This window comes from Perca flavescens, chromosome 10, assembly GCF_004354835.1.
Source record: "Perca flavescens isolate YP-PL-M2 chromosome 10, PFLA_1.0, whole genome shotgun sequence".
NCBI lineage: Eukaryota > Metazoa > Chordata > Actinopteri > Perciformes > Percidae > Perca > Perca flavescens.
In genome coordinates, this window is record NC_041340.1 from 29,777,146 (window position 1) to 29,804,268 (window position 27,123).

A 27,123-nucleotide genomic window follows, 5' to 3' on the forward strand; every position below is an offset into this window, starting at 1 on the left:
GTATCATATCATATCTCGGTTAAATTTCAAGTTATCACCAAATGACTTGAGATCCTTGTTCACCATTCCACTACGATACTGTGTACCAAATTTGGCGAAGATCGGCCTTTAGGGGGCGCTCTAACCAAAGTTTATTTGTTTTTCCGCCAATTTACTTAGTACATTTCTATGGGAAATTTGCTATTGCAATATCTCTGCCACAGTAAAAGCAATCAATACAAAATTTGAGGTGCTCTTCGGGATGGCGTTCTGAGGCGCTGTACCAAATTTGGCGAAGATCGGCCTTTAGGGGGCGCTATAAGCAACGTTTATTTGTTTCGCCCACTTACTCAATGCATTTAAATGGGAAAATTGCAATTGCAATATCTCTGCCACAGTAAAAGCAATCAACACAAAGTTTGTGGTGCTCGCTCGGCATGGCGTCCCGAGGCGTTCTACCAAATTTGGCGAAGATCGGCCTTTAGGGGGCGCTATAAGCAACGTTTATTTGTTTTCCCGCCAATTTTCTCAATACATTTCTATGGGAAATTTGCTATTGCAATATCTCTGCCACAGTAAAAGCAATCAACACAAAATTTGTGGTGCTCTTTCGGGATGGCGTTCTGAGGCGCTGTACCAAATCTGGCTGAGATCGGCCTTTAGTGGGCGCTATAAGCAACGTTTATTTGTTTCGCCCACTGACTCAATGCATTTAAATGGGAAATTTGCAATTGCGATATCTCTGCCCCAGTAAAAGCAATCAACACACAATTTGTGGCGCTCGCTCGGCATGGCGTTCCGAGGCGCTGTACCAAATTTGGCGAATTTGGTCCATAACTTTTGGACCACCACCCTCTCAGTCACTCTCTCATTTCTCTCTGCTGTCCCCTGTGGTCAGGGGTTAAGTTTGTTTATAGTAGAGAATTGTTAAAAGCAGTCTGTGCGTGCATGGAGACGAACTGTTAACCATTACATTTTCAAAAGCAGAGTACCGCAGACCTCGCGCATCAAACCTCTCGATATTCACCGACGTGTGCCCCCCCTACTCAATGCTTCGAGTCCCGTGATCGGGCGCAGCTTCGCGCTTAACCGGGTGCGACTGGCGCGGCTCCGGGGGCATCGCGGACGACGGGCATCGGAGGCGAATAGCGTCGGAGGCGAACGGCGTCGGAGGCTGGCGGCGATGGAGGCTGGCGGCGTCGGAGGCTGGCGGCTATGGAGACGGGCGGCGTCGGAGGCTTGGGCCCCGTTCATAACTGCTTGCAGTTCTAGTTACAGTTTGAATTTCGTCACACCACTTATACAAAGTCTACCTAAATGTTTTGTAAAGCTAACAACGATGTCTGATTTCAAGTTAATGAATATTTGTGAATTTCAGAGGAATTCTAAGAGGAGCCTAGCTAGCTCTCATTGATAGAGCTACATCCAGCCGCAGGCTCTATCAATGAGACTCGCAGACAAGCAGCGTTTATTTCCCCAATCGTTCGTTTAAATAACTCAACACATTATAATTACACACATTAAAAGATTAACTGGAACCTGTGGTAAGAGATTGCTGGCATAACAAGCTTGCTGACCGTGCTCTCACTCACATACACCGGGCATTTAGCTAGCAGGAAGAAGGGAGTTGCAGGCCCTGAAGCTCTGTCAGAGCAACGGCGTTTGGTAGTCCATTAGCCCAAAAAAGGGTGACTTTGCGCGGGTATGGAGTGCTGTGGGCTGCCAGCCATAACGGAGCTCAATTGAGCTCACAGCAGGCTGGGGTCTGAAGGAAGGCAGGCCAGGTGGCGAGGCAACAACACAGGCAACACAGGCAGCACCGGCAGCTGAACTCCGACACACAGTCGGACAAAATTTGCAATTAGCCATCCATTTTCGTAAAGCGGCCCATATTTGAGCTTTACATAGTTGATTTTTCGCATAAAAAAGTTTCAGAAGTAAATTTTCTAATGGAATAGCAGAGATCTGTGCGACCTAGATTCAGAAGACTACCTAATCTCAGGTCAGTTGTGTAGCCTATGTAAATGTTGGGGTGTGACCGTTCACTTAATACACCCTTGGGCGTGACAAAGGTACAGGTCCTGAGATGCTTACGTAAGCAACTAGCTTTGTTGAGATTCGCCCGTTTTCAGCGGCAGTTTCAAAATATGAGATTTTCATAGTAAAGGGGTGTCAATGGAATTTTGAGCTTCTATGTATGTCTTATTTACCCACCGAACTGTTGTTATTCAACTATGACAGGATAAAATCAGTTTTGCATTCTATCACCCCTTTAAGATTATGGTCATGAGCTTTGGGTAGTGACCAAAAGAATTTCCCAGTGCATGACTACAGTAGTTGTTTACATCTATTTACCTTACCAATGTATGCAGAAGCATTTTGTTTGGAATGTGTTGTGTCAGTTGAAGCATGTGGAACATATGACCAGAAAACATAAAAATGGAAAGTCACCCGTGCATTTTTGAGCAAAAGTTATTTAAAATATGTATGTGATATTTGAAACCTTGTCTTTAAAAAACTGTAAAGAACACAATTCAGCGACTTTTATTTACAATGAGTAATTGATTACCTTGGTAGAGTGTCCAAGCTCATTCCACTGCTGTTCACGGATGATAACAATTGGTCTACTCTAGCACTGCCCCCTTCCAGGCCACCACCAATAAACAGGCCTCGTCCAGCCTCAGCTTCCCCTCCAGCCTTGGAGTTCAGACCCACTGTCGCTCTGTCATCTCCAGACAGGACCAACAGATGCTCTGAAGAGTCCACATTCTTGGCAAATTCTGGACCCATTTTAAAGGAGTCAGCCTGATGAATGTGGTGACACAAACAAAAAGACAGATACAACGACTTATTAATGCTTGTGTGTGTTCATGTATGCGTTTGGTAAGAGGCATCAGTTCTACAGCAGAATTATTTTTAAATTTAGTACAAAGTACATTTTTGGTGGCCACAATGTAAACCTCTCTAATTAAGTCTATTTAAGGTGCTTCCCCTTCCTGCCTCTGGCTCTTTACACTGGATATGCAAAAGAGCGATTTACTAAGCCCAGGTAAACGTGACTAAACAAAGCCTACAGCAGGGCGATTCAACAGGGGGACTTATTTTCAGAAGGCTAATACTGAGTTAAGTTTAGAAAGAATTAAGAATGCAGAAATCAACGGCATGTCCGTTGATGTCACTAACATGCATAATAATTAGCCATGTGCATGTGCCGCTGGTAGAGCTGGTTTGTCTCCCGCAGCAGTTAAGTTTACGAATATTTGCCAAACTTTCAAGATTCGTGGCAGTCCAAGATAAACAATGAGACTACATACAGACAGCTTTCGTTTTAGCTTGTTTGAAACAATTCGCTATTTGCACAGTAGCGCTGTGGTAGTGTATAAGAGCGGTGGTGGGTAGTAACATACTTGCAATCAACAGGTTCAAAATATATTGCTTTTCTACATGTTGATCCCTGTTAAACAGGTGTATTCATAAAGTGTTGGCTTTTTACTCACGAATGTTTTATTGCACTTACAGTAACAAGTGTAACGTTAGTTGTCACAGGACTCAAGTCTCACACATTCACCGTAAGATACACACATCTCAACCAGTTCACATGCTCACACGCCACACCTATTTCTCACACTGTAATTGACAAGCCTAATTTGATGATGCTATTGCGCACTGCAGGCATCAGATTAGAATTGCTCACAAAACCAGCAATATTTTAGAAAAGGTCGCTATTTAGGCAAAGGTAATATACTATGATATGATTCACACAATCATTAATTGTCTCTGCTCTCGTGTTTCAATGTAAAAATAAAACAAATAGAAGACTGTAAAGCTGATCTCCACAGAGCACAAGAGGCCAAGGTACATCTTAAATATGAAAACCAAAAGACTAGTGGGGATTTTGTTAACATTGTAGGTTATATTAATAATAAAACACTTATGTTGCATGGAATTGTTTGGATTTAGTGACATAAATGCTCAGTAGGGTTGGGTACCGAACTCTGTTCTTTTTTGGGGACCGACCGAATTGCGGGTTTCCGAGGACCAATTAACGTTCAGACGGTGCCAAATTTTGGTACCTGAGAGCGCGTAAGCAGTCGTCGTGTTGTTGACGTTACACTTCCTCTGAGACAAGCAGGCACAACAGTTGTTTCTATGCCCTGGTGACTGACTGACAGGCTGAGGTTGTAAGGCAAGTCAACTATTTATTTCAGCAACAACGCAATTTAAAGTGCTTTACATAAAAACATTAAAGAGCAGTTAAAAACGGTCATGAAAATAAAACAGGCTAAAGTAGAATAATATACAAATACAAGAATAAAAGTAAGAAATTAATAATTATTTGATTTAATAGATTGTAGTGATGGGTTTGGGAGGGGAGAGGGAGGTGTTTTATTTTTATTTTAGTTTATTTTGTTTTGAGTGTAAAATATTCTAAATAAATAACAATGTTCTAATTAAATAGGATAAAAAGGTTTGGAATTATCCTTACAACTAAAATATTGAAATAATGTTTTTGTTATTACAAAAGGGAAAGTACCAATAAAAGGTACCATAGGGTACCAGAACAGAACTTCCAACCCTAATGCTCAGGCTCATGTTCTGCAAGTTCCACTGTATGTGTAAAATATGTACTTTGAGCACTGCTGTTCAGTGGACTCGTTTGGGGCCGAATTTTATTTTTATTTTTGATAAATTTGTATTTTATTAGTGGGAATGTTGATTCAGCAGCATTCCAACTATTGTTATTCTGTTCGGCCATTTTTATTATTCCGTATGTTTTTTGGCTCTCCGTAACTTCTGCATACTTTCAGCTTAATAGCTGAAACCATTCAACTTTTAAAATGTTCAGCTCTTTCAGCTAATGAAGGGACTTCAACTTTTTTTTCTATTTATACTTTTTAAAATATTAAGCTTTTTAATACTTTTTTTTTAACATTGAAGTCAATGAGAGCATGCTTCAAATCCTTCAAATCCTCTTCTGCTTCAAAATGTATCTCCTCCTACATTCTTTCACCTACAGACGTGATTCAAACTTTAAACTGTTCACAAAATATTCAGGTATTCGGGGTGTGCTCAGTGTTGTGATATCTTTTACAGTTTTTGTGAAAAAGCTGTTAAAGTTTAGTGTATATTTCAGAAAATTTTATCGAATAAACAGAGAGTGTATTGCGCTGGCTAGAGTGATGTCAACTAAAAAATGAGCTTTGTCCTTGCTCTATAAATTGCTCTCACACCCACAATTTTGACTTGTCATACACAATGTATACATCAAAACATAGGAATTTTTGTCTAGTTTCAGCCAATATGCTCATTTCTGAGCGAAATGCAGAGCGAACCACTTTTTTTAAATCGCTGATATGGCAACATTTTTAAGTTTATCCACATAACTTTTATACCGATATGTTCACAAAGGCCTTGTGGTGCTCAGGATGACGTCATTTGACTGATAGCAGTTATCGTTTTGGCAGTCTGAGCCTTTATTTGAGATCTTGCTGTCAGTATCTCTGAATAGCTGCAGTGTGGCACAGGTGACATTAACAGCAGGTGTGGTAATTACAGATCAAAGAAAGGCTTTATTAGAGCTAAAGGAGCATCTACCATCTATTGAGTGGTCATAGTGTAGTGGAAATGACATACCTTTGACGTGGGAGACCCAGGTTCGAATCCCACTGTGATACATCCATCAATCAATCTGTCCCTGTGTTCCCTCTCTTTGTCTTTTCCTCTCCTCTCTTTCTCTCCTTCCTCTCTCTTTCCTGTCTTCTCTCTTTCCTCTTTCCTGTGTTCTCTCTTTCTCTTCTCTTTCCTCTTGTTCAGCCCCATTCTTTTCAGCTAATATAGTTCACATCTCATTTTAGCTAGATTGATGCTTTTTCCATCAATGCAGTGTATATGTCCGATAATACAAAGCATTTCTTCTTTGAGCCTTTTCAGGTAATTCATTTCAGCTTTCATCTTTGACAGTTTTACAGTTCAGCTTCAAGCTTTTCTAACAATGTATTTTAGCTCTTCACTTAGGTAATGCAGTTTAGCTTCCAACTCTGACAATTTTCCAGATTTTTCAGCAGTGCAGTGCATTTCAGCTCTAAGATTTTTCATACAATTTGTTTCATATTTCTGCATTTGTGAGTCATTATCAGTTAGAAAATATACTCAGACCTCACAATGTTCTACATCTTTTGTCATTATTCAACTTTTAAAGCCAACAGTTCAGTTTAGCATACGCTTTTAACTTTTTAATGAAATTCATACTTATTAAAACGATTTACACTTTTTCAAAAATTCTGTCTCTGAATAGCTGCATTGTGCCACAGATGACATATTAACAACAGGTGTGGTAATTACAGATCAAATAAAGGCTTTATTAGAGCTGAAGGAGCCTCTACCATGTATTGAGGGGTCATAGTGTAGTGGTAATGACATACTTTTGACGTGGGAGACCTGGGTTCTAATCCTACTGTGATACATCAATCAATGTGTCCCTGAGCAAGATCGTTAACGACTAGTAGCAATTGGAAGTTGCTCTCTTTCTTTCTTCTCTTTTTCCTCTCCTCTCTTTCCTCTCGTTCAGCCCCATTCTTTTCATCTAATATATTTCACATCTCATCTTAGCTAGATTGATGCTTTTTCGTTCTATGCAGTGTATATGTTTGATAATAATACAAAGTATTTCTTCTTTCAGCCGTTTCAGGTAATTCATTTCAACATAAATCTTTGACAGTTTTACAATTCAGCTTCAAGCTTTTCTAACAATGTATTTTAGCTCTTCACTTAGGTAATGCAGTTTAGCTTCCAACTAGGGTATCGTTCAAAATCTTTCGATCCGGGGCCAATTTCAATACCTCAGTTTCGATGCCGGTTCCTAACGATACTTTTTTTCGATACCATATGATTTAAAATCCATTTCAACATCAACAAAAATACATTAAACACAAAGCTTTTATTTTCCACCTTAATTGTGAATTAAAACAGTTATCAAAATTAAAAACTTCTGGTAAAACTGCTCACTCAGAGTAACATTAATAAAAGTGCCTTGCTTTGCAAGCTCAGCCTGTCAGTCAGTCATCGAGAAACCACCGTTGTGGCTGCTGGTCTAGTAAAAGGAAGTGTAACGTCAACCACACAGCGACCGCTTTCGGCTCGCCATTAATATATCGCAGCAAACGCTGTCTGCATGAAGTTTAAAAAAACTGTAACTACACTTAAAACCAACCCTAACTCTCTGTGACTTTAACAAAACTGCAGACAGTTTACTCCGTCGGCACCTCTCCGTGTGTGTGTGTGTCTTGGTCGGAGCTCCGCTCTGTGTCAATATGCAGAGAGGACAGATAAGCTTGCGCTTACGCGCTCAGACGCTTTTGGCACCGAAATTTGGCACCAAAAGATAAATAATTCCTCTACTCATAGGATTTTTCGACACCATAAAAGTATCGACGTTCGGTACCCAGCCCTACTTTCAACTAACAATTTTCCTGATTTTTCAGCAGTGCAATGCATTTGAGCTTTAAGATTTTTCATACAATTTGTTTCATATTTCTGCATTTGTGAGTCATTCAATTAGAAAATATACTCAGACCTCACAATGTTCTACGTCTTTTGTCATTATTCAACTTTTAAAGCCAACAGTTCAGTTTAGCGTAAGCTTTTAACTTTTTATTTGAAATTCATACTTATTAAAACGATTAAACTTTTTCAACTATTCTCACGGATTTAAGCTATTCATCCAGTTTAGCTTTAGCAATTCAGCTATTCAGCATTCCCACGCATTTTCCACAGGAAATGCATTTTCTAGTCTACATAAAACAATTTATTTTATGTGAATGAATTTGTAATTTATCAGATTTACCAATTGTTATAATTTCTATTGCTAGTCAGTTATAAATAATAGTAACATTTAACTGCTAGCAAACACTTGATAGAATAAGACAGGGGTGCAGTAAGTGCTATAATAAGGTGTAATGATTCTTATTACAAAAGTTCTTAACAGTCAGGAATAGGCATGTTTTGAATATTAAATAGCTATTTACAAACTGTGTGGGCTAAAACACACAAGAAACCCAATTCTCCTTAACAATAATTCACATTTACAATCAGGGAGGCAAACTTATTAAAATATGCAATAATTAAAATCAGTGTATATGATGGAATAGTGGCATTAAAATGTGCCAGAGGCAAGGCCCAAATTTGGTTGTCATCTGCGCCAGGGGCCGTTGCTAATCTTCTCACTTTGTTATCACTCGCAGTTTAGTAATGTTTAGAGGTGTAACGATACACTCCGCTCACGATTCGATATGTATCACGATACTGGGTTCACGATACAATATTTTGAAAAAAATTCAACTGAAAATCAAATAACAGATTTATTTAACATTAACAGTGTTCAATAACTGTCTTGTTATACATACAACTTAAAGAATGTACAATACTTCAATATAAATCAAGATTTAGTTCAACCTTCTGTATGTAAAGTCAGACGTCATATACTATTCATTGGAGCATGAATGCAGTGAATGTAAACATGACGCGGGTACGGTAGCTCAACCAATAGGATTAGGCCGCGACACACAGGGCCGATTTTTGGCCGTTGGACAGTCTGGTGAGGTCAGTGAGGCGAATCTGTTCGTTGTGTACCGTGCCGTCATCAGTCTGAGGGGCTGTCGGCGTTCATTTTGGCCGACCTGACACGTTCGATCGGCGGCAGGGCCGTCGGGACTCACCCGGAAATGGCGAGCAGTATGAGGTGGCTAGAGTCTCTCAAAATCTGATGAAAATCTTTTAAACTGACCTTTGTTGATCTGAAATGAAGACAGATTCAGCAACTGCATGGCCTATTTCTCGCTTAAAATGTTTTCAGAAACACGTTTCAGTGAACTATTTTAGTACAATATGAGATCGTATTCTGAACAGGCCGCCATGACAGTCTGGCTTTCAATTTCCGGAGAAAACGAACCCATGTGACGCATTCGTCCAATCAGCTGCCGGTTGTCATTTCTTGGGCAACAATACAGATTAGCGGCGCCTGCTGTTATGGAGGCGTATTACGTCTCGTCTCCTCTCGTCTTTTTGATGTGTCCCGAGGCAGTTTTTTGCATATTGTTCTATATCTATGGTTTTTTGGACCTCGGGGACGCGACTGATCATCTCGACTGGCTTTTCTGCCGATGGTCAGCCGTCTGCTATGTGTGTCAGCACCTATATGGTGGTAGTAAAAAAAAAAATATATATATATATAAAATAAAAAAAATTATTCTTATAATTTTTTATTATAATTATAATATCGTAACATTTTTGCATCGCGATAAATCGTACCACGATATATCGTTACACCCCTAGTAACGTTACACATGTTCAACCATGGATGTACAGGCAATTAAGCGATCTCACCACCGTTGTGGCTCTTAAATAAAATCCAGTCCTCTTTGTCTGAAACCGAGACACAGAGTAAAAATGCAGTCAATGTTCATGACAAGACTGCATAGAAAAACAGTGATGGGGGCTATCAACACTAGGGCTGGGACGATTTGTTGACGTTATCGATTACGTAAATGCATCGACACAAATAATTTGCGTCGACGCGTCACTAAATAAAATAAATAAATAAAACTTTAATTAAGTAATGTAATGTGGAACTAATGTAATTCGGAACTACTGTTAGATACGCAGGTTCTAGGGACACGTAATCTGTAGCCCCGCCTTAGCTCTGAAGCTAGCCGAGCTTCTCCGCCTACATGCAGTTTTTTGTCAGGTTGACGGTCCAGTGAGTGAGTCAGAGATAGCAGCCCGAAAGGAGTATGGCAAGTGGTGGCGACCTAAAAGAGTTAGAGGACCAGCCGTCCTCTTTAAGATCGCAAGTTTGGGAAAACTTATACACTTAGACTGTATGGCTGCAGCCTGGAGCCTCCCGTGTTGAGCCATGCTTAATGTCAAACCCTACATTTACACTAACTCATTGGCTTTTTTTATATTCTTATCAAACCTTATAATATAAGAAGTCCAAACAATATATACAAATTCTAGATCTTTTCAATCACTATGTACAAGTATCAGTACGTGATCTATAAAAAAAGTTGAAGGATAACATACCCCACAGTACTCCAACAGCTTAATGATCTCCTCTTCATACACTGAGTTAATGGCATACTGCTTCTCCAGCTCTCTCCAGTTCACTGCTTTACTCAGCACACCCTACACACAGACATGTTTGTATTTTAACCAATCTCCGGTGCTGAAAAATAAGTGCCAAAAACTGCAATGCCTTAAAAGGTCACTTGAGGTTGGCTCCAAAAGTGAGCCAATCCCCGTAAAATGCCCAACTTTACAGAAAAAAATAAACCTTTTTACAGCCTGGTACAAAAAAGGTTTTGGGTCTCTATAGCTAATGTCCCCCGGCATGACAACTACTACTTTGCCCATTTTTGAATTAGCTGCTTTTACCTCTGTCAAACGTATGGGTGACATTACAGAGACTATGTCCACATTTTGTCCTCTATATACTGTATATGTCTATGATTTGAACCAATTCATAACATTTAAGGATAGGTTAACATTTTTTCCAAGACCATCTTAATACAATACTCTACGCTTTAGTGTATAACTTTTTGATATTAATGAATGTCTGAAATTAAAAAGCCATTGAATTTCTAGCACTAAATATTTATGCATTGAAATTATGTATCTGAGTTTTTTGCCTCTGAATTTTACTCTTCAAATTTTCAACAATTAATTTTCACCTTTATTTTTCTAAGTTCATAAATTCAGAATAACAAATTCTACGTAAAAATATTCAATATAACAAATTCATAAGCAAAACACAATGTTTAAAATTCAACTAATATATTTTAAACTTGCTCAAATTCAACAGGCCAAATCTAGATCGGGAGTTTGCCATTGTAGCAGCAGCCAACAACTGGAAACTATTTACAATTTTCGTCTGCTATTTCACCACTAAATTCACTTCGGAGACTTTTTTTATGCGAGAGTTTGACTATGGGCATTTTTACAAAAATTGATGGCAAATTACACATTTGCTCCGATGTTGTTTGACTTGAGAAGCTCCAGTCTGACGTGACAGCAAGTTGGTGGCAGCTGGGATTGCTTCCTCGCCGGCTGGCCTGTGATGCTCACAGACCCCGCTGTCAGCTGGAAGTCTCTCAATAGACTCATGGACAAGTTTATTTCCTCAATCGTTTTTTTAAATAACAAAACAATCATCCATTATAAGATAAACTGCAACCTGTGGTTATCTGCCTTTCGGACTTAAAAAGCTCCACAAGCAATTGCGGGTGTAGCGATTGCGGGTGTAGCGATTGCGGGCGTAACGTTTACGAACTCACTGGGCAGCCAGAGCAGGAGTCAGAGGAGTAGGAGAGCAGCATCTGAAAGGGCAGAGAGATAGGTCTCTCTTTAACATAGCCTATGTGTAAATAATAAATAACGGCATATGTTATTTAGACTTATGGGGAGACACCAAAGCTTATACTTTTCATTCATTCGAGAGGCATTATCAGACCTGAATGACAACAAGACTCTTAAAACTAACTGTATTGTTCATGTAAATAAAAAAGTTTGAGCAGATTTTGGCAAGCAATGTTTTATACAACCTTCGTTAAATAAAAGTATGTTAAAGAGAAACGTCTCTGCCCTGTCAGACGCTGCTCTCCCTGCCTCTGGCTGCGGCTGTGTGTGTGTATGTGTCAGCCAACCAGCTCGTTAACATTACGCGCGCAATCACTCGTGGAGCTTTTGCAAAATGCAGATAACCGCAGGTTGCCGTTTATCTTATAATGGATAATTAGGTGTCCAAGCTATTACTGTGCAAGCCACAGACATCATTTATCCTGTTTCCTTGTAGTTACATAGTCACTGATATGGTCATAAGAACTAAAACTAAAATGTATCGCCGCGAAGGCATGACCTGTCCTCTGGAGGATATCCACCAGACCAACGGCCGTTTGTTGTCGGCCGCGGCAGGCGAGGAAGCAGAAGCAAGGACGCCGGTCGGGCCTGCTAGCCCGGCTAAGGAAACTACCACACAAATCACCACTGCCAAGACTCCTACTCACCAACGCCAGATCGATACAATACACACGGAACTGCTGCTTGATGATTATCATCGAAGCCTGGCTGAATACACTCATCCCAGACGGCAGGTAGCAGGGCGAGCTAGCGGCAGGGTGTCTGAGTTTAAAACGCATCTTGTTGTCACGTAAGAGCCCTGTGCATGTTTCACAGACATTATAATTGCATTTTGAGGTACAAAGGCACTCTTTAGAATATGCCCCCAAAACTGTTGTTTTAGCTAACTGGGAGCTATGGGCATTAGCTGCAGCAACTCCAGTTTGCTAGGGCCAATTCTGTTAGTTTTTTTTTTTTTGCTATCGACAGTACTCATAAATTCATAGCAATCAAGATTAAAGTAAAAATTGCCCAGAGTTCTCCTTTAAAGTATGCACAATTTTCAACCAAACTAGCCCCAAAACACGAACTTTATTATTGTATTATTGTTCGAAATCCCACTCCAAGCCTCTGTACCAAATTTGGCAAAAATCGGCCATTAGGGGGCTCTATAATGAACGTAGACGCGTTTTGGCCTTTTAGTGCCACTCTGTGGCTCTATACCAGATTTGGTGATGATCGGCCTTTATAATTGAGGTAGAAACGTTTTGGCCTTTTACTCAATGAATGGGAAATTTGCTATTGCATTTCACTAACACTACAGACTTTGGAGCTCGCACTTAGTGACATTTCCTGATTTTTGCCTCGCCACCGTCATATTTTGGGTTCTCCTTTTGCGGGTTCTGCTTTTGTGAGCTCCGTGTGTCATCAGGCACGACTCGCCCCAGGGGGGACTCGCACCGGGGAGGCTTGGACCCCGTCATAAAGGCTTGCAGTTCTAGTTGTGTTTTGTTATTTAAACAAACGATTGAGGAAATAACTTGTCCATGAGTCTATTGACAGACGTGGTGTCGGCTCATGAAAGGCTTGTATCATGTGGACTTGAATTCCTTAAGATTCTTAGAATTCCTCATGGGGGCAGCAGAGACTACGCACTATAGCTTTAACCTTTAAAGTGTTTTTATGTTTACATAACTATGAATGAGAGTGAACCATTCTGCTAAATTGGTGCATTCCCTTTACGTAGATGAGCATATTTTGTTTTAATAAAATAAATGTTTCCCTAATAAACAACAAAATTAACAGTTCCAAAATGTATCCCATTGGATAAATGAATTTGAGAAATAGAAATTTTGAATTGTCTGTAAAAAAAAGTTCTATTAGAAAATCATCATCAAATGTAATGTCAAGATTTACGGATGAAACTTACAAGTTACCAAATGTCCTTTTTCTAACATGTTGTCTAAACATTCAAAGCCATAGGATATGCAGAGAATTGTAATATCTAGACCATTGCCACAGAGTTCATGTACAATGTATAATGTATCTAATCAAGCTGCAGTTTTGATTGCATAATGACACAGCTTCTATCAACCAGTAAGGGGAGTAAAAAACTTAAAGCACCTCTACTACAATGTATGGTCATGATGTAAACTTGAATCTACTCTAAAAGCTGAATTTCTCCTTATTGATCTACGTCAGGTAGAAAGAGTGTTACCGTGGTGAAGACACTAGAGGCAGTAGACCAGGACAAACAGGGAATCAGAGGGATGGGCTTTGGCCAGTTAGTCACTGCCAGGGACGCCATCTGAACACAAAGACACACATGGAAAATATGAGCTTTGGATAGATTATGTTTTATATTCTACCCACTTGTATTTGTATGCATGCTTGCATGTAAAATATTTACTTTCAAATTAAAAAAAGGAAGGTACTCGGGATTATTGGTCTCCAGGATGTAGTTATTTAGTGCAGTACTGGTAGTAAATCAAAGTGAAAACTGCTTAGATAAACAAGATAACAGAATGTGTGCTGTTTTGGTGACTCACATATCCTCCCATTGAGATGCCAGTCATTCCTAGTGGCCAGTAACCTTCTCTCTCCAGCCAACGGAGAAGCACTGTTGACTCCAGGATCAAAGCCCCTCCCATCACAAACAGGTCTGACACATTCTTTAGACTGGACCGCCTAAAATACTCACAAATAATGTCCCTGTTTACTTTAAACTGAATTAATCCCAGTGTCCACTGAAAATCTTTTCGTATTTAACCACCATGCCCTGTGGTCTTGCCAAGTGGCTCTGAGCAGTTTGTAGCTTACAGAGGACACCAGCTGTAATTAACCTGTATTCACAGCAGTTACAATGGATTCCAACAGTCATGAAGGAAAAACAAAAAGAGCTTAAAATCATCCCTAGGAACGTCTCAAATCACTCCAAACTCCAAGTGAACACAATTCACTTGGATTATAACAATCATGTGGGAAAAAAGCACCAAAGCATCCCTAGAAACATCTCAAAGCAATCCTGTAACCTAATTCATTTCTCCCCTGATCCCCTTTTTTCAGTATGTCACAGACAATTGTTGCATGTTTACTGTATGCAAAAACAGGAATATGGACCGATATATTGTCATTACATTTTTTCTAACTCTCAAATATCAATGTCTGTATCAGCTTAAAAAAATCAAGTATCTTTTAGGCTGTATTCTTTACAAACACAGGTGCACATTATTTCTGTCTATACTGACAGTACAGATGTTTGCTGTACTAAAAACATTATACAAAAAAAAAGCAGACTCCTCCAGAACCTAACAAGATTTCAGATTTTAGTTTTTATTTTCAATAAAGAATCACAATCAAATGTTAGCATAATGTCATGTATGTATACCAACAAATGCAAACTAAAGATCCTTTGTCAGGTATTTTGTTTTAGAATTCTTTAAATTTTCTCATTTTGCTTTTCAATTTGGAAACTGAAAGCTTTATTATCTACTTCTGTCTGGATTTGTAAACCTAGCTAATTGCTAAATTGGTAATCAATCAATCAAGCTGCCACTAGTGTGTGAATGGGAACTTACAGTTGGTCTTTGGGTTTACGATAGCCATGTAAAAGATCAGTCAAGGAATAAAAAGGTTTACAGATATACATTAGCATACATCAGATTAACATAACAAGGAAATACAAACATATGATCAGAGGTTGGAATTCAGATGTTTAGAGCAGATTTTCAGAATTCTTTCCTCTAGCCAGCCAGTGTGTGCTTGCTCTAGGCAATAGCATATTATTTTTATACTTACTGATTCATGTGCTTTTTTCATCAAGACACACTCATATTGTCTTCATCATTGTTGGGTTTCCAAAGCAGTAGCAGCATGTTAGCCTACTAGGTATTCAAATTATTGGGTAAACACTGAATACATACATTTAAAGGGATGCTCCACTGATTTTACACATGAAGATTTTACTCAGCCTGTGATGTCAATGTAGAGCCCCTTTAAAGCAGCGGCAACCCATCATTTGGCATTTGACCATTTATCAAGTTCCACATGATCAAATTGGGGAAATGTTTTTATTATTTGTGAATTATTTTTTCAAACTGAAAACACAAAAATAATTAAAAGGTCGTACCTATAGCACTAAAAAAGTGGAACCTTGGCCTTGACCTCAGTATACCTGAAGCACAGTAGTAAAACAAATATATAGTTTATCAGGGATTGCCTTTTATCAAGGAAAATAAACAAGGAAAGGAAGCAGATGTGAAAAGACAATACAAGGATATAATACGGATTCTCCAGAAGCAGTGAAGCCATTCCTGCCTCTTTGACCATGGGCCTGGCCATCAGGGTCCGACGACGCCAGAAATACTACGCAAACACACAAGTTATGAATAATCAAGAGTCAGAAAGTACAGAGAAAGTGGATCAAGTTAATATTACAATAATCTGTCCAGGATTCTACTGCTACAAGGTTGAAATCATGATTCAACTGATGTGGCTCTGAATGGTTTCCCATAGCTAACAAGGAAGAGGGTCACTTGGTAAACACATGCTGGTTGTTAAACACTTTATTTTCTCAGTGTGGTTACAAAAAAGCTTTAGTGTTATTTCAAAGTGAAATATTACATTTTAATATTAAATGATTATTCTATTAAAACAACCTGTCATAATGGGGAAGAACCTCAAAAAGAGAAACAAGGCCAATATCAGGACATTAACTGCATCACTATTGGCCGAATCATATCTATCATTTTCTGCTTGCTGGTATTTGTACAATTTTTTTTTTTTTAAAGATTTTTTGGGGGCATTTTTAGGCCTCTACTTGACAGGACAGCTGAAGACATGAAAGGGGAGAGAGAGGGGGAATGACATACAGCAAAGGGCCGCAGGTTGAAGCCAAACCCGGGCCCGCTGCATCAAGCATCGAATCGAATTTGTACACTTTAAGGTTCAAGTTATGGTTAAGTGAAAATGTTTAGAGCCTTACATGGTCTCCAGTCCCTGCCAAGTGAATACATACTGGTCTGTCCTTCTGCCACCTCTTCGGAACTATAAACTGGAACCTGAAACAACACAAACACTGTGAGGACTCACTTGGATAGCACAAAAAATAAACATACCATGAGTCACTTATAACTTATTTGGCTGTGTGAAACTCAATAGGCAAAGCTAGAAGTGGATGGAGTTAGTTTTTTCCACATTGTTTCGAATATTTATTGAATAGTTTCACAATTCCATTGTAATATTGCATTATTCTGTCGTAGGATGATTTATTTAATCATGTCTTATTTATTTATTTAATATTGAACCCTTGGGTAGTCCATACTGATACGGCAATTCGAACCTCACTACCTCCAATCTTCCCCATCGCTTTCTTCGCCCCTATACCATCGTCAACATACTTGGCACCTTAGACATAGAACAATATAAAGACCTGACATTCAATTTGTTCATCAATCTTTCCTTGCACTCCATTCATGTGCCTATTCCTTGCTTGAAGTTCTTTGATTTGAATTATCTTTTTATTAGATTCACTACATTAATATGCTTTGCTTTTAAAGTAACATTGGGTAAAATTGTTATTTTTTGGTATTTGACGCCCCTAGATATTCACTTATACACCGCTGACATAATATTGTGATTACATTACTCATGATCACAAACTAGCAAGTCAACAACTTTGTTAATGTGGCACATATTGTATACAAATGCACAAAATCATCCGTTGGCACCAGCGGCGGGCCGCGTATTTTACACCTGGTCCTTCAGTACTATCCTACAGCAATTAAACCACCTTCGAATAACATGACCATCACCATGACACTAGGAAATTATTGTGTGGAATAAAGTGATTTAACACAAAACTTAACACCTAGAGAGTTCCAATACACTATTGCACATATAGTCTTATGTGACTAACGTCACCCTTCACAAGCAATCTAACGTTAGCCCAGCATGGTTACAGTCTATGCATCAACATGTCATCCGAACACACCTAAAATGTCACAATACAGCCACATGTAAGAAGTTTGTAGTACTGGTTCCATAGTTATCGTGTTTTATTAACCTTAATTCTGTTTGTCTATGCCAGGAGTCGGCAACCCGCGGCTCCAGAGCCGCATGCGGCTCTTTCATCCCTCTGATGCGGCTCCCTGTGGCTTTTAAAAATAATGAGTTTTTTTTTTTACATAGTTTGTTTTTAAAATGTAATTCTAAATTTTAAGATTATGGTGATCTTGTAACATCTAAATAATGTATTATTATTGTAATTTGTATCACAAAAAAGTGTTAAAATTCTTTGTCGCTCTTAATATGCGTCACAACCTCCAATGTGCGACACCCCAGTAGCGATTTCTTGAACTTTTCTAAACCCAGGTAGGCCAACTCATAGATATATATGTCTATGAGCCAACTATGGATAATGGATAATTCTAAGAAAAGAAAAGTGTCTGAAGAAAACAGAACGTTTAATGCTACGTGGGCAGATTCATATGCTTTCTCTGCTGACGAGACTGGTTTACCAGTATGCTTAATATGTAATGAAAAACTAGCAAACAACAAAAAGTCAAATGTCGCAAGACATTTCCAGAATAAACACGCAGCCTTTGCTCAAAAATATCCGGATGGAGATGAGAGAAAAAAAAGCTGTTTCGAACTGATGCGGAAGGTTGATCTGAGCAAAAATCACTTCAAGAAGTGGATCAAGTCTGCAAATTCAACTACATATGCAAGTTTTGTAGCCGCTCAGGAAATAGTCAGGCATGGGAAGCCGTTCACAGATGGAGAATATGTAAAAGAATCTTTCATTAAGATTTCAGAACATCTATTCACGGACTTTAAAAACAAGAGTGAAATTGTGCAGAAAATCAGGGATATGCCCCTCTCTGCAAAGACTGTCAAAGACAGAACCATAAAAATGGCAGAAGACATCACCAGACAGCAAATTAAAGACATCAATTCAGCTGTGGCCTACTCAATTGCCTGCGATGAATCTAAAGACAAAGGTGATATTGAACAAATAGCGCTGTTCTGCCGGTATGTAAACTCGGCTGGGCCACAGGAAGAAATGATTGAATTGATACCGCTAAAAGGCCAAACACGGGGGGAGGACATCTGTGAGGCTGTCTTGAATTGTTTAAGAGCCAAAGGAATAAACACCACCCACCTGGTGTCAGTGGCTACTGATGGGGCACCAAGTATGACAGGAGCGCATAAGGGCTTTGTAGCTTTACTGCAGAAGTCGCTGGACAGAAAGCTGCTGACCTTTCACTGCATCCTGCACCAAGAAGCACTATGTGCTCAAACATTTCCTCGGAATGCACAGAAGTAATGAATCTTGTCATCCAGATTGTCAATAAAATAATGGCAAAAGCTTTAAATCACCGTCAGTTCCGTTCGTTACTGGACGAGCTGGAAAGCACATATTCTGATCTCCTGCTGCACAACCAAGTCCGGTGGTTGTCCAGAGGGGAGGTGCTGAAACGTTTTGCTGCATGTCTGGAAGAAGTGAAAACTTTCCTGGGAAGCAAAGGGCTCACATTTCCTGAGCTGGAACAGCCAGAGTGGCTGGAAAAGCTACACTTCATGGTAGACATGACAGCGCATTTGAACACGCTGAACACAGCTCTTCAGGGGAAAGGACGCACAGCCCTGCACATGTTGGAGGAGGTTTTGGCATTCGAGCGCAAGTTGACAGTGCTTGCAAGAGATTTACAGAAAGGTACACTGTCACACTTCCCCAATTTGAGAGAGTTCAAAGAAGCTCACATGATAAATTCGGACTATTTACATTCTGCAATCATCGCAATGCAAACATCGTTTGGGAAACGATTCTGTGAGTTCAGAGAGGAAAAAACCACGTTATCCTTCCCAGTCACTCCCCTGAGCCTCGATCCATCCCTGCTGAATACGACTGCATTGGCAGGTGTGAGTCAACCTGATCTTGAGATGGAACTGGCCGACATAGCTGACAAAGACATATGGGTGTCCAAGTTTAAACGCTTGACAGCAGACCTTGAAGATGTTGCCCGTCAGAAGGCCGTTCTTGCTCAGAATCACAAATGGCGTGATATTGAAAACCTCCCCAAACCGGACAAACTTGTGTTCGAAACTTGGAATGCTATCCCGACGTTTATGTGAACATGAAAAAGTATGCACTTGGAGTCCTGTCGATCTTTGGATCCACATATGTATGTGAGCAGGTGTTCTCCAACATGAACTTTATTAAAAGCAAACATCGCAAGACGCCTCACAGATGACAGCTTACGATCCTGCGTAAAGATGAAGGTGACGACATACAGCCCTGATGTGCAGACACTGTGCACAGAGTTTCAGGAGCAGAAATCACATTAACCAAGTATGATAAATATTTTAATTGCCAATTATTTTGCATATCTTCATATTTGTTCATTGTTCAGTGAAATAGTCCTTTTATTATTCAGGTTGACAGCTGACTGCACGCGCCAGAAAAAGGATGACGGCACACAGAGAGAGGATGGCATTTTTGGTTTGCTGCCGGTGGATAATTTAAGTTCGGCGTTTTTTCATAAATACAAGAAGGACTAAAATAGACTTGAAAGTAACCTTCAACCCAACGTCTTTTTTTCTGAGTTCAAAATGTTTTTGTTGCATGCAGAAATTAATTTCGTTGTCTCTGCAGTAGTTCATTCATCTCATGAATGCCACACATTATAGTTTGTTTATGCATAGCATAAAGGCCAATTGCAAATGCAGTGTTATTTCTTTTTAAATCTCAAAAGGGTTTTGTGGCTCCCAGTGTTTTCTTTATTGTGAGAAACGGGTCCAAATGGCTCTTTGAGTGGTAAAGGTTGCCGACCCCTGGTCTATGCTATATATTATTAGCTTGCGAAGTAGCCTAGCTATCCTTTGCTTACGCTAAAGTTAGCTAATTTATGTCAAAAAGCATTAGCTAACTAACGTTACTGCCAAGATATGGTTTCATTTTAAATATATTTAATAAATAAATAAGGATATACTAGCATTACCATGCACAGTGTAAACACATGACAACAACACAGAATTTTACAACACCTCTCTGGTCTCCAGTGAAACCATATCTTGGCAGTATTTAGCTAACGTTTCTGCTTTTTGAGATACATTTCATTAGCAAGGGATAGCTCCTTTGCAAGCTAATATAAACAGAATAAAGGTTAATAAAACATGATAACTATGTAACCAAAGTATTACAAATTCTTACATGTGGCTATAGTGTGACATGTAGGTATTGCTGTTCAGTCTCGCATTGTGAGACCTAACTCCCCAGCGCTGCAAGGAACGGTTTAGATGACATGTCGGCTGCATAGACTGTATGTTGTGCTCTGCTGCTGTGCCAACGTTAGATTGCTTGTGAAGGATGAGTCAACTAACGTTAGTCACACAAGGAGATGTAAGTCAAACAAAACATTATAAAACACAAAAAATATTTACACATTTCGGTGATATAAGTCAATAATACAAAATACTGATCAAAATGTGTTTTAATCCACTAACTTTAGTCGAACAGCTCCACTGTAGTCAGTATATGCTGTACCAGTATGCTGACCAACAAGTGTTGTGTCAAAGACTGTTCCCCCGTAGATTTGTGTTTCCCCCTACTAACGATCTAATTGGAGACAAACAGCCAATGAGAATTGACTTTAATTCTCTGATTGGTTGGTTTTGTGGCACACTTGTAATGCTGTGAAAATTTGAGCGAGTGTGTCAGAGTTGAGCGCACACAGAGTGCAAAGTCTGAGAGAGAGGGGGACATGACCGAAGCACAGCAGCATCTGCTTGCACAAAGTTTTTGAGAGGGCATGACTAAACTGTGTGAGAGGGGTTATTATTTCACATTAATACACATAATAGCAAACATGCAAATACATTTATTGAGCACAGAATAGGTTTTTGTTTGCTCAAACAAAATTATTTTTTGCAAGTGTATAAAATCTCTTTAAAATGTAATGTGCTTGCAAAATATAGCTCTCTATGCTCTATACAATTACTCGCTCAGGAATGAAGCACATATATAACACCATAGTTTTTAAGAAGTATTAAAAGTTGATAAATCAATTCAGCCACAATTAAGGCCAAAAAAAAGTAATAAAAAGGTCTTTAAGACAATTTCCCCAGGTATAACATTTTGTAGCTTGATTTCAATATGGTTATTTGTCCAAATGAACTTGGCTTTCAGTCTGGGGTTTATTTCGGACACTGCACATACTGTGTACAAAACTTAAACTTATTCTACCAACTCTGCGCCGGTCGCATCTACACGTCTGCTTCCTCTTTCTCTCTTCTGCCCACGTTCCACACACAGACACACACACAGACCTCTTAAAAAGGAGCTGCAGCACCATTTTATAACAAATTCCAAATCGTGCTGATGTGACCAGGCCCATCAGGTACCGTTGGGTCCCGTCGGGCTCGGGTCGGGTAGCCGCACTCTCTGTGTGAGTGTGTGTCTGAATTATGATGCATTGATAGAGACAAAGACTGTTTAGTTGTGCTATTTTACAATAAATGTATAGTAAATGTAAGTTAAAGTGTTTCGCTGATGGAACCGGTTAGAAATCAAAGTGATGATAAGTATGTATGGAAAGGAAGGGTCTGATAGGTACTACATAGAGCTGGGCAATATATTGATTTTATATCGATATCGGGACATGAGACTAGATATTGTCTTAGATTTTGGATATCGTACAGGGCTCCAGACTAACTTTTTTCACTAGGAGCACAGTGGCCCCCTACTGAAAATTTTAGGGGCGCAACCAGAAAATTTACGGGAACACACTGTAACTCAATATGCTAACCAAATATTCACATTCTACTAATTTCCACTGTATTACTAATAAATACTTTGATAATAGATGCAGAAATTACAATGTGCGGTTTCAAATTCAGTGTCACTTTTGAAGATGCAACATAGAAGGCACCATTGCTTTCATGACAGTAAACAAAATATTTAAAAAATATACCAACTCTGGTCTACAACTACAATGAATTCACCTTAAAATTAAACATGTATTGTTTAGGCTACTACCCTTAGGGTTGGGTACCTTTCGCTTCTGGACCAATATTGGTACAGATACCTGAAATTATGGTACATTTTTTCGGTACTTTACCTCTGTAATTACAAAACAATTATTTCAGTTGTAAAAATAATTCCAAACCTATTTATCCTATGTACATAGAACTAGGGATGCAAATTAATTAATTCATTAATCATTAGTTGACTGACTTTATCGATCGATTAACGATTAACTGATAAGCGGCTTTTATCCTGAGAATGTAAATTTCTCACGGTATCAATAGTGTCTTTAACATAAAAGGCAAAATATTGCTTATATACTGAATAAAAATGCATGTTATATTGCTCAGTTGATGTTTTATTGTACCAGTTGGGATACGATACAGATAATGGCATTTATGTAGTTTAACAAAATAAATTATGCACAGCCTGGTTGAGTTTGTCAGCTAAATTATCAGCTGTATGTCTCTCTAACGTGAGAAGCACTGCTGACTTTACCTACCAGTCGTTTCCAATGTAGTGGCAAGTGATTGTTATGTAGCTCTCTGTAGTCAGTGCCGTCCAACAATCCGTCGTCAGAGCCACATTAGCCGCGGCTAACTGTGTTTTTAGATTAGCCTTCTTGTTTTTGTAGCGTGCTTCCAAGTGGGTAGTAATGGTCGCTCGAGAAGGGATATTATATCCTGGCTCCATCTAGTGTAATAACTCCAAAAATCCCTCACCGTCAGTGGTGCTAATTTTCATCATATCTTTTTCAATCATGCCGCAAATCCTCTGAGTAATGCCCTCCGCTTTCCTGTGGTCAGATACTCGCCTTCCCACCACAGCAGCGATTGCAGGTTGTGAAGGCGACTTCCTCGCTGCAACATGGCTGCATGCAAGTTATGAAGGTGGTATCTTAGCAAACTCGTAGAGCTGCTGAACTTAAACGTAGTACCGCAGAGTTTACATTGGGCGTCTTTGTCATTAATTAATTTGAAAAGCTCCCACACTCCGCTCCGTTTTGACCGCCTCAAGTTTGTGTCTGGTCTCTCGCCGCCCGCGAGAATCTCGTGTTACGTTCAATTAGGCCTACATCCTGTGGAAAACTGTCTTAGATTGCAATGTTCAGTTAGCTAACGACAATTAATCGATAGTCGATTAACGGTTTACATCCCTACTTAGAACATTGTTATTTTATTAGAATATGTTACACTCTAAAGAAATTAAACAAAAATTTAAATAAAACCCATCCCTCTCTCCTCCCAAACCCATCCCTACAACCTATTAAATTGAATAATTATTAATTTCTTACTCACTGTAACTTGTTTAGCCGGTTGTATTTTCATCATGACCGTTTTTAATTGCTCTTTAATGTTTCATGTAAAGCACTTTTGAGTTGCCTTGTTGCTGGTTGTACATGTGCGACTGGATGTAAAATTCAGTCGCACACTCTCAAATTTTGGTCGCGAGCCCTGTCGTAATACCGTAATATGGCATAAGTGTTTAGCCTAGAAATCTAGAAACACCCTAGCGGCAGAAAATTTAATTTAATTGTCTAGGCACCCTCCGTTTGCTTGCGAGCTAGAAAAACCAAACTCTAGTCAGGCCAATCACATCGTGTATAGAGTCCGTGGGCGGGCTTATGGCCACTGCTGCTGGGAACAGCGGTCTTCTGGAAGACTTGGAGTTAAGCTTTTCTTTGAGAAAAGAACGGCACTGAAGTCATTCTTAAAAAAGGAAGATGTGTTCGGAGTTTTGCCGACCAGATACGGCAAAAGTTTAATCTATCAACTAGCTTTGCTACCTTCTTCGTTGCTCTGCCTGGTTGTAGCGCTATCCTATTGCGTGCAGAGGGAATTTGAAAGACAACCGTTTATCCCGCCCCTCGGATTGAGCCCTGTCAATGGTGAGTTCCCAGACCCAACATCTTGATGTGGGTCTGGCTTGTAAGGCTATTAAGGGTTGTCTTTTCCTGGTTTTAAAGGCTGCATTACCAGACTGTTGTAACTGTTCTATTATTTGCCTTTACCTACTTAGTCATTATATCCGCATTACTGATGATTATTTATCAAAAATCTCATTGTGTAAATATTTTGTGAAAGCACCAATTGTCAACACTACAATATCGTTGCGGTATCGATATCGAGGTATTTGGTCAAAATCTTTCTCCATATCACCCGGCCCTAGTACTACATTTAACTTTAGGATTTCTTTATATAACTGCATTAGCCTTACAAGTAAAGGACGACATTATGTTCTGTACCTGGCTTTGACAGCCTCTGGTGGCAGGATTCCAGGAACCAAATGCTCCAGAGGAGAAATGAAGAACCCATCGTGGATCTTACAGTCAGCGTGCTCCTCTGTCTGAACACAAAGGCACAAACATTCACACATATTTGTGAGAATACAAAAAAATTAGAGTAGAGAGCAATGAAGGGAGAACAGATTGAGTACCTTGTTTATGTAAACTGGATAGTCCTTAGGCACCAGGGACCTGCACTTCTCTCTGTCCCCAATGATCTTACGGAACTCAAAGATTCTGCAAAACATAAACAAGGGGGAACATCTGTACAGTTCCATCTAATTCATCACCGATTCCACAACAGCATCTGAACTGGCTAGACTGTGTGATCTCAAATCTATACCATGATGAATTTACACAATTTGTTTGATGTTGACTTATGAAACAACTTTTAAGAAATTTAAGAACATTTCATTTATTATAGTCTCCTCACTTCTGATTCATTTGAATAATACAGAGGGATTATTACTCGACATATACTCAGAAAAAGTAATTGTATGGATGTGAAGTGGAAAACCTACAACTTCTCTCTAAAAAAACAAAAAGATCAACAACTTAATAGCAATTGTAACCTCTTCTAATGTGCATCCTCGTGGCCATTTGAAAAAAATATTCTATAAGAAAATATTAGGTCTTATACACTTTTTAGGGTTCGGTCTGCCCACACAATAATGTTATGTTCAGGGTGCACATAACTGGTACGCAGGTACGCATGCGTGACAAAAGTCAGGAATGCATACTTGACCGATCTTCTCATCTAACCTTACACATGACATGTTGCTTGTCAACTACTGTCATAGATGTCCAAAAAGCAACAGACATTAAGCAGCTTCTTTGGCATTTCGCCACCTACAAAGAAATGCCAACTGGAGCCAGAGCTGAAGAAAAGACTTATTTTCAAAAAAGTGGCTCCAAGATGTGCAATGGCTTGAAGCTAACGATGAGCACACTGAAATGTGGTGCAAGATTTGCCGCTAAAATCCACATCTAGCAGACAAAACAGGTGCGTTTTATAAAGGCTCAAAGAATTTCAACCATCCTTTATTTGACAAACATGAAAAGAGCAAGGAGCACACAAATGTGGCACAAGCCATTGCTAATAAGAAATGTCCAGTTGCCCACTTGCCAGATGGTGAGAGAAGTGAATGAAGAACAGCGGTAAGCTCCGTTTAATATTTTTCTTAAATATTTTTAATATTTTTCTCTATAAAGTTAAACACGCACGTCCCATGTCTTCCTATTCTGAGGATGCTCCTTTACTGAAGCGGCTAGAAGTAAATGTCGGAGGTGCATATCATTCACGTGAAGGGGGCACACGGATCATGCAAAGCATCGCTCACATCATCAGAGGGGAGTTATGAGCCAAGTTACAGTCTGCTGAATTTCCGGGGCTGCTTTTTGATGGATCTGAGAACATAACAAAAACTAAGCAGGAAATTGTTTACATTGTTTCTGTGTCCAGCAACGGAGAGTTTACCTCAGACTTTATTGGACTGATTGAATTGGGTGCTGACCGAACCACACAGGCCATAACAGACAGACTTGTGAGACTTTTCCAGGACACAGGATTGTGTGATGACTGGACAACAAAGTTGGTCGCTGTGTGCACAGACGGGGTTGCTGTCAATGTCGGTAACAAAGGCGTTGTGCCAAAACTCCGTCGACTTGTTGCGGTTGGAGACTCCCTTGTGCACATTCTGTGCACCGTGCAAAATCAGCTGATTGCAACGTTCCTTACTGTGAGACATTTAATCGCTCTGGGGTCAAGCTGCTGCAGTTTTATTTACAAAAATGTGGAGCAAAAAAAACAGCTGCATTGAGGAAGCTTTGTGAAGAAAATGGGATCTCCTTCGTGAAACTGGGCAAGTTTCATAATATCAGATGAAACACTGTTTCATCTGATATTATATTATAATATCAAGACATTAAAATGCAACTGGCTACGAGTGATAACAGTGACTTGCAGCATTTCTGCACAGAGCGTTTTCAGTGCTCTCTTGTCAAACATGCTTGACATTGGCAACATTTTGAAGACCACATCCATTAGGTTTCAGAAGGAAAAGCTGACCATTGGAGAATCTAAGGATGAACTCATGGTGGCCATTGGACAATTCACACTTCTGCTTGATGGTGAAGACCACAGGGCACACACTGTTTCTAATGCTGAGGCTGACAGAGACAAGACAAACTTACTCAGGGGGTTAATTGAAGAGTTTGAAATCAGATATGACTCCCTCAAGTCATCTGATCATATCTTAGTATTTGATCCTTCAACATGGCCTCAGGAAATGCAAGTCCTCCACAGTTTTGGAAACACACAGTTTGCAGCATTCTCAAGAAATAGGAGGCCACCTTGCAACTTGACAAAGACACCACTGTGACAGAATGGATGTGCTTAAAGCAGGCAGGAAAACGCCTGAGGCCTGTACTACGAATGAAGATC

The 27,123-nt window shown here is 39.5% G+C and overlaps 1 protein-coding gene across 2 annotated transcripts in view; it reads right to left on the reverse strand.

The window, feature by feature from the left end:
* The window catches only part of abhd18 (abhydrolase domain containing 18), a 64,401-nt gene that overhangs the window by 21,168 nt on the left and 16,110 nt on the right, over positions 1 to 27,123 (reverse strand). For both annotated transcript variants that reach the window (XM_028589256.1, XM_028589255.1), the window contains exons 3-11: positions 24,833 to 24,917; positions 24,642 to 24,742; positions 16,355 to 16,430; positions 15,651 to 15,735; positions 14,949 to 14,976; positions 13,920 to 14,058; positions 13,589 to 13,678; positions 10,060 to 10,161; positions 2,549 to 2,784 (exon numbers count right to left, since the gene is read on the reverse strand). In XM_028589256.1, coding sequence (XP_028445057.1) covers positions 2,549 to 2,784; positions 10,060 to 10,161; positions 13,589 to 13,678; positions 13,920 to 14,058; positions 14,949 to 14,976; positions 15,651 to 15,735; positions 16,355 to 16,430; positions 24,642 to 24,742; positions 24,833 to 24,917 — 942 coding nt within the window. The remainder of the gene's footprint in view (positions 1 to 2,548; positions 2,785 to 10,059; positions 10,162 to 13,588; positions 13,679 to 13,919; positions 14,059 to 14,948; positions 14,977 to 15,650; positions 15,736 to 16,354; positions 16,431 to 24,641; positions 24,743 to 24,832; positions 24,918 to 27,123) is intronic.